Source organism: Cucurbita pepo, chromosome LG03 (genome assembly GCF_002806865.2).
Source record: "Cucurbita pepo subsp. pepo cultivar mu-cu-16 chromosome LG03, ASM280686v2, whole genome shotgun sequence".
Classification (NCBI taxonomy): Eukaryota; Viridiplantae; Streptophyta; class Magnoliopsida; order Cucurbitales; family Cucurbitaceae; genus Cucurbita; species Cucurbita pepo.
In genome coordinates, this window is record NC_036640.1 from 6,041,333 (window position 1) to 6,049,757 (window position 8,425).

Consider the following 8,425-nt stretch of genomic DNA (forward strand, 5'->3'; position numbering starts at 1 on the left):
TATAAGATTTCAGACAATTGTACTAGTTTGATCCTGAGCCGTGGAAAGGATTGAGTTTGATCCTGAGCCGTGGAAAGGATTGAGTTTGATCCTGAGCCGTGGAAAGAGCAGTGTACCGATTTGATCCTGGGCCGTGGAAAGGATTGAGTTTGCTCTTGACCTCGTAAAAAGAGCGGTGTAGCGGTTTTATACTACAACGACTCATAAAAGATAAATTATTCACCACTATACTATACTACAATGACTCANGAGCGGCGTAGCGGTTGGGCTCTGATCCGAGAAAAGAGTCAAAAGTTTTATTCAAATTCCCAAGAGGTGCTTGGGGAGTGGAGTAGTCGACTCAAAACTATGGTGTTATATTTTCTAACCCTTTTCCTATTTAAGTTCTAAATTATTGTTAAGTTTTATGGCATGGTATCAAGTTTGATTGTTATTAAAAAAAAATTAATAATTACATTGTTAAAACCCTATTCACCCCCTCTAGAGTTGTCATATCGATCCAACAGAGTTTTCACACCTTGTTCGGGATCACCAATAATCAAGTCTTTGGGATGGAGGCATATCTCCATACTTTTGGCACTGATGAACAACTTTTCTTCCTCTTTTCATTTAAGCTCACTTCTTATGTACTTGAAAAAGAGTCTCCTTTCCTTTGCCATGACAGTAAATCTCCAAAATTTCTTTCTAAATCATTATTACCAGATTCATCAAATACCACATGCATAGATTCTTCTATAACAAGTTCTCTTATTGAAAACTTTATAAGCTTACTAGTAGATGAATAACCAAGAAAAATTTCAATACCCATCTTAGAATCAAATTTTCCCAGCTTTTCTTTTTGGTTCAAAATAAAATATTTGCAACCAAAGAAATATCCAATATTTTGAATATTATTATGCCAAAGTTAACAAAGAGTTTTATCTAAACATAGTCTAATTAAAACTCTATTTAAAACATAGCAGGTGGAATTAATTACAACTCTCGCCCAAAAGTATTTAAGTAAATCATATTCATTTAACATTGATCTAGTAAATTCTTGTAAAAAATTTTCTTTCAATCACACCATTTTATTGAAGAGTCCTGGGAGAGAAGTCATGATAAAAACCATTATCTTTACACAAATTTCAAACGTTATACTATCAAATTCTCCTCCATGGTCACTCCTAATTTTAGTAAAAACATTTAGAACTAGTTTTACAAAACTCTCACACCTAATTTTAGTATTAAAAAAAAAAAAAAAAAAAAAAAAAAAAAAAAAAAAAAAAAAAAAAAAAANTATTTTTATGTTTTATGATCAAAAACCAAGTAATTAAAATCATACATTTTTCAAAGAGTACTAGAGTCATTACTATAGTACCCTTACCAATTATTTTACCCTTCTTATTGTCGCCAACAGTTACTAAGCTACCATTCTTCTTGGGAAGACTCACAAACCTAGATTGGTTTCGTGTCCTGTGTCTTGAGCAACCACGGTCCGAATACCACTTATTTTTCTTGGAAGCTTTCAAATAAACATAGAAATAAAGATATTCAAAATTGACCTTTTGGTACCCATACTTGTTTGGGTCATGTTTGCATTCATATTAAAAAACTTACCACATGAGAAAACATCATGCAGGAATTTATTTCTTGGACTAAGTTTATGTACTCTCTTTTCAATAGAAAAATTATTTCTTAAAATTTGTTAAATTTTATATTTTGAGAAAATTTTCTTCCGAAAGTAATGTTTTGAGAATTTTTCAATTTAAAGCAATTAGGTCTAATATGACCTTCAACACCACAATAATGACATATAGGCACAAATCTAGATTTATCATACTCACATATACAAATTTTCATGTGTTAGGCATAGGTATAATGTGGATGGTTTAACAAATATTGTTTTAGAATTTGAAGGAGTAGAGCATTCATCAATATAGCCTAATCCTCTTTTATCACCATAAGGTTTACCTGCTTCAATTATTTTATCGAATCTTCTATAATATTTCATTCCTTTTCTTTGAGTAATTTAATTAACTTATCCTTTTCATAACAATCATGCTCAAGAAACTTAATTCTATAAGTAATGCAGTTTTCTCATCACAATCATGTACATGTTTTTTTAGAGGATATATCAAATTTTACAACATTATGATTATTCTCTTTCAAGCAACAAATTTTAATAATTGAAGCCTTATATTTCTTTTGAGTCATAACATACTTTGAACCAAGTTTTTCTAAATCAAGTGCATCTCCTCAAAAACTTTAAATAATTCATCGTAAGAAGGAGATTCAAGAATTACTTCGTTTTCTTCATCATCTTTGTTACCCTGAGCCATGACTTCATCCTCTTTGTCACCATGAGCCATGAAGCAAAAATTTGCTACTTTTTCATCACTTAGAGATTCATTTGCATACATGCTACTTTTTATCCCTTAGAGATTCATTTGCATACATGCTACTTTTTATCACTTAGAGATTCATTTGCATACATTTTATTATGAGCTAACATGCTAATTTTTGTTTCTTTAACTTGATTTGTTCCCTCGTGAATTAAAAGAGTTTTCCAAATCCTCGTGAGTTACAAGAGTTTTCCAAATTTCATATGCTGAACAACACATAGATACTCTATTAAATTCATCATTACTTAGGGCACAATAAAAATAATTTATAGCACTAACATTAAAAGAACATTTTTTTTATATCATGTTTATCAAATTCATTCTCTAATTTAAGCTCCTCAATGTTATTAACAATTTTTATTGAAATGAGAGGACCTTTACTAACATTCAACCATAATTCTTAATCAACCGATTGCAAATAAATTTTCATTCTAACTTTCCAATACGTATAATTTGTTTTATCAAAATAAGGAGGTCTAGAAGTTGATTGTCCTTCACAAAAACCGTTTTATAAGCTTTAAAAATAAAGTTTATATAAAAAAAAAAAATTAATAAAAATTAAAATTAAAAAAAATCAATAAAAGTAACCTGCTCTGATACCAATGGTTGGATCGATATGACAACCCTAGAGGGGTGAATAGGGTTTCAATCATGTAATTATTATTATTATTATTTTTAATAACAATAAAACTTATACCATGCAATAAAACATAACAATAATTTAGAATTTAAATAGGAAAAGGGTTAGAAAATATAACACCTTAGTTTTATAGTGGTTCGGTCAAACTCGACCTACTCCACTCCCCAAGCGCCTCTTGGAAATTTGAATAAAACTTCCGACTCTTTCCTCGGATCAGAGCACAACTGCTATACCGCTCTTTTTACGAGTGCAAGAGCAAACTCAATCATTTTCACGGCTCAGGATCAAACCGGTACACTGCTCTTTTTACAAGTTCAAGAGCAAACTCAATCCTTTCCACGGCTCAGGATCAAACCAGTACACCGCTCTTTTTACAAGTTCAAGAGCAAACTCAATCCTTTCCACGGCTCAAGATCAAACCGGTACACCGCTCTTTTTACGAGTTCAAGAGCAAACTCAATCTTTTCTACGGCTCAAGATCAAATCGGTACAACTGTCTGAAATTTTATAGAAACACACCACACCACAACTCTCTGAAGTAGTAGACCACACCACAACTCTCTGAAGTAGTAGATTTACAATTTTCTCACACTACAATAGACATCTCTCTCAGAATAAGATAAGCAAGAAATAAAATTGGAAACTTAGAAATAGCAACAATAGAGGCTTTTTAAAAAAAAGTTTAGATCGAGGAAACTATGGAGCTTGCGTATTGTGAAATGTTATGTGTGTTGTGTTCTAAAAAATATGAAGAGGTGATGAGTTTAAACAGTGATCAAGTTGTAATAATAGGAACCGATACAGACCCTAAAACGTGAACTGAAACGTGGACCACGAAAAATAATATTTATTTATTTTTAAATTTATCGTAAAAAATTATAGACCACAATATAAAACATATTTAAATGTAATAATATAATTAAAAAAATGTTAATGAAAATTATTCAAAAACTTATAAATGCAATTGAAATGATTTTATAATCAAAATACTCCTCTTTAAATTCAAAAGTAATGGAGAACTTTTATAAATGTAATTGAAAACTCCACCCTTTATTACTCTATCAAAATTATAAATGTCATACTTCGATTGGTCTATGATGTCAATTTTGCCGCTGGTCCATGTTGTCAATTTTGTCACCATATCATCACGTCAGGTATTTTGTTTTGAATCTAATTGGTCTATGATGTCAATTTTACCGCCACATCATCACGTCGGGTATCTTGTTTTGACTAAAACTTATTCGTTTTATCTTTAATTTGAGTGAACCAAAAAAGACGTTGTTAATAATTGAAGGTAAGTTTGTTATCATTGTAACATGAATTAATTAATTAATAAAATTAATTAATTTGAGATTAAGGGCGAAAAAGCCAACAACTCTATTGAACACTGCGAGAAGCTACTCAAGAGCATACAAATTTTGGCGATTTTCTAAGACAATATTACATGCGGTTTACCTTCTAAATCATTTACATACAAAGGAGTCGGACACTTGCACCCCTTACAAGCATGATTTGGTAAGACATCTCACTTCGAGCATCTAAGAGTTTTCGATTGTACAACACATGTTAAGACTGTAAAGTCATATATCAAAAAGCTTGAGGATAGAAATTAAAAAATAGTGTATTTTGGTATAGAGGATGAGACCAAGGTACATAGGTTGTATGACCGGCCGCATGAAAAAATTCATATGAGTAAAAATATTGTATTCGAGGAAGAGAATAAATTGGGATTGATGCAGAGGTTGAAATTAGTTAAATATATTTAGACATTACATTTACATCTTATTTAAAATATTATCTTATTTAAAATATTATGTTCGGGTGTATTAGATATTCAAAATATATATTATTTAACATTCTACCTATTTCTTTCAGGTAAATTTATATCATATTTAATTTTGTTTAAATCTAAATAAAATTAAAATCTTAGCTCTCTTAATTCCTAAAGGATCAATCCCTCGTTGTTTAGGCTAAAAGGGCACATGCGTCCATCTTTCAGCTAAAAGACGAGAAGCCCATATGTTTCCGTGGGCCTACGATGTGAGGCAGCCCAAAATGAGAAGCGTTTGGGCCCATTGAGCCCACGATCGTACTTCTCGTCGAACAGAATGGGAATTGAACTTTCGATTTTCCTCGAACCAAATTGAAGGCGAAGAAGAAGAAGAAGAAGAAGAAGAAGAAGAAGAAGAAANTTGTCAATTTTGTCACCATATCATCACGTCAGGTATTTTGTTTTGAATCTAATTGGTCTATGATGTCAATTTTACCGCCACATCATCACGTCGGGTATCTTGTTTTGACTAAAACTTATTCGTTTTATCTTTAATTTGAGTGAACCAAAAAAGACGTTGTTAATAATTGAAGGTAAGTTTGTTATCATTGTAACATGAATTAATTAATTAATAAAATTAATTAATTTGAGATTAAGGGCGAAAAAGCCAACAACTCTATTGAACACTGCGAGAAGCTACTCAAGAGCATACAAATTTTGGCGATTTTCTAAGACAATATTACATGCGGTTTACCTTCTAAATCATTTACATACAAAGGAGTCGGACACTTGCACCCCTTACAAGCATGATTTGGTAAGACATCTCACTTCGAGCATCTAAGAGTTTTCGATTGTACAACACATGTTAAGACTGTAAAGTCATATATCAAAAAGCTTGAGGATAGAAATTAAAAAATAGTGTATTTTGGTATAGAGGATGAGACCAAGGTACATAGGTTGTATGACCGGCCGCATGAAAAAATTCATATGAGTAAAAATATTGTATTCGAGGAAGAGAATAAATTGGGATTGATGCAGAGGTTGAAATTAGTTAAATATATTTAGACATTACATTTACATCTTATTTAAAATATTATCTTATTTAAAATATTATGTTCGGGTGTATTAGATATTCAAAATATATATTATTTAACATTCTACCTATTTCTTTCAGGTAAATTTATATCATATTTAATTTTGTTTAAATCTAAATAAAATTAAAATCTTAGCTCTCTTAATTCCTAAAGGATCAATCCCTCGTTGTTTAGGCTAAAAGGGCACATGCGTCCATCTTTCAGCTAAAAGACGAGAAGCCCATATGTTTCCGTGGGCCTACGATGTGAGGCAGCCCAAAATGAGAAGCGTTTGGGCCCATTGAGCCCACGATCGTACTTCTCGTCGAACAGAATGGGAATTGAACTTTCGATTTTCCTCGAACCAAATTGAAGGCGAAGAAGAAGAAGAAGAAGAAGAAGAAGAAGAAGAAGAAAAACCTTCTTCTGTTGTTCATAAGCATCGTCCTCTCTCATTGTGAGTATTCCTCTTCTTAGGTTTTCTTTTCCTCCTTCTTCATCTTCGCTTTCATGCGCTCTCACTGTCTTTGATTTGGCGAGGGCGTGTTTTTCATCAGATCTTGTGATTAGAGATCGTTTCTTCCACTTCTGCAATCTCCTATGCGAGTTCTCCTCGAAGTTGAGAAAGGGAGACTTGTGGAAGAATCCTGATTAGCCTCGTTGTTCTCTAGCGTTGTCGAATTCATTATGTTTCCACAGTTGTCTCAATTGGAAATTTCCAAACGGATTTATGAATTTCTCGTTGTTTTCCCCTTCGCAGATATGGAGACGGAGGTCAGGAATCAGAATCAAAGTGGATGTAAGGCTCTGGAACCGGAGGTTTTCATACAGTGGGTAAAGAGGAAGCGACTGCGATGTGCTAGAATCAAAGACCCAGAAATCTCCGAGAGATTGTGCGGCGGCCTACGGAACAAAATCGGATCTCGGGGCGATCGCTGTGTGGTTTCTACTTCGGATAAAGAAAGGACCCCACTCCAACCAAATCGTTTAACTAGGTTAGAAATCGACGCCCAATTCATGTTGTTTTCCACACTACTTGAAAGCAGATTAAAAAAAAAAAAGGACGATTATGACTGAATTTTCTCGATTCATTACTTTACTTTGTGCTTTCCTGGGCTATGTATTTGTGTCGTTGGGTCTTCTTCTCCTCCCCCAGCTAGGAAAGAGAGCAATTCAAGAGAGGGTTTGGTGAAACAATTTTGTTTGCTGTTGGATCTGTTTGGGTGGCAGGAATTCTGAAGGCGTTGCTACACTGCGTAACGGTGGTGCAGGCACAGCGCCGTCGCCAGAGAAGGAGGATCGTTACTACGCCACCAGAGGATCCACCGCAGCAGTGGTGGACGAGAACGGGCACGAGGAGAGAGGAGGTTGCTATGTTTGGCCAAAGCTGTTGATTGCTCTGTCAAGCAAAGAAAAGGAAGAGGACTTCATGGCCATGAAGGGGTGCAAGCTCCCAATAAGACCCAAAAAGAGAGCAAAGATGATTCAGAGAAGCTTACTCGTAAGCAACCGCCGCCACCACCACCACCACCTTCCTCCTTTTCTTTCTTTGTTTGTGGGTTAGTGATTGGGGGTTTGTTTGTGTCAGCTGGTGAGCCCTGGAGCATGGCTGACTGAAATGAGCCAAGAGAGATATGAAGTAATGGAAAAGAAGACCACAAAGAAGGTAACACAACCTTGCTTGTTCTTTGAAAACCGTCTGGTAAATGGCTATGGCTATGACTTGGAACTTGAAAATGCTTTGTGGGTTTTGATTGCAGAGACCAACAGGGTTGAAAGCCATGGGAAGCATGGAAACTGATTCAGAATAAGGAAAGCAAGTGGGAAGCCATTGACACTGAATGGAAAGAACTGACCCTTTTATGTTCTATTTATTTTTGCAACGCAGAATTTGAATGAAGAAGAGAAAGAGATAATCTCAATCTCATCATCAGCATCCTCTGCTCTGCTCTGTTCTTTGGTATTGTGGTGTGGAGGCACAGCCGCAAAAGAGATGAATTCTTATTTTTGTGTATAAAATGTAATGTAAAATATATATATATATACTTTTAGTGGAAGGTCGATTTTAAATAGGATTTTGTATTGTATAGCTCTTTTAATTCTCCTATTTAAATATAAATTTGAATTTCATAAATGACACAAATTTGTTGTTTGTATAAAACAAACTAAACCAGTTATAAAGCTTTTTGTTCATAAAATCTGAGAGTGAGTTTAAACTTTCCAAGTAATTAACTATTTTTCTATTAGTCTAACAAGCTATGCAATCTTGTATCTCTAAGCTATATTTAAAAAGAAGGTAGAAGAATTGCTTTTTTATCGCTAAACCCTAAACCCTAAAACTAAAAAGAAAATTTTCATGCTTCCAAAACTAAAAGAAAATAAACTTAATTAAAAACATGACAATAATGACAATAACACCTTTTCGTTACAATATGACATTTTTCCAAAACTACTATATTTGTTTTGTGTGAGAGAATTTGTAAAACGGTTTTCATAAAAATCCCCTTAAAAAATGCTTGAAGTTAGTCTTAAGAAAACATCACAGATTTCTTTCTACCAA

General features: G+C 33.5%; 1 protein-coding gene across 1 annotated transcript; it reads left to right on the forward strand.

The window, feature by feature from the left end:
- The first annotated feature begins 5,167 nt into the window (after positions 1–5,167).
- Positions 5,168–7,999, forward strand: LOC111790980. The gene is made up of 6 exons (XM_023672130.1): positions 5,168–5,196; positions 6,243–6,322; positions 6,626–6,860; positions 7,096–7,366; positions 7,454–7,531; positions 7,626–7,999. The coding sequence occupies exons 3-6, from the start codon at positions 6,628–6,630 to the stop codon at positions 7,674–7,676; spliced, it is 633 nt and encodes a 210-aa protein (XP_023527898.1). The 5' UTR covers positions 5,168–5,196; positions 6,243–6,322; positions 6,626–6,627; the 3' UTR covers positions 7,677–7,999.
- The last annotated feature ends 426 nt before the right edge of the window (positions 8,000–8,425 follow it).

Bases quoted from the DNA above. Each gene is read 5' to 3' on its own strand.
- LOC111790980 (XM_023672130.1), top strand. From the start codon at position 6,628: ATGGAGACGGAGGTCAGGAATCAGAATCAAAGTGGATGTAAGGCTCTG. The intron at 6,861-7,095 runs GTTAGAAATCGA...TTTGGGTGGCAG, and splicing joins CAACCAAATCGTTTAACTAG to GAATTCTGAAGGCGTTGCTA. The intron at 7,367-7,453 runs GTAAGCAACCGC...TGTTTGTGTCAG, and splicing joins TGATTCAGAGAAGCTTACTC to CTGGTGAGCCCTGGAGCATG.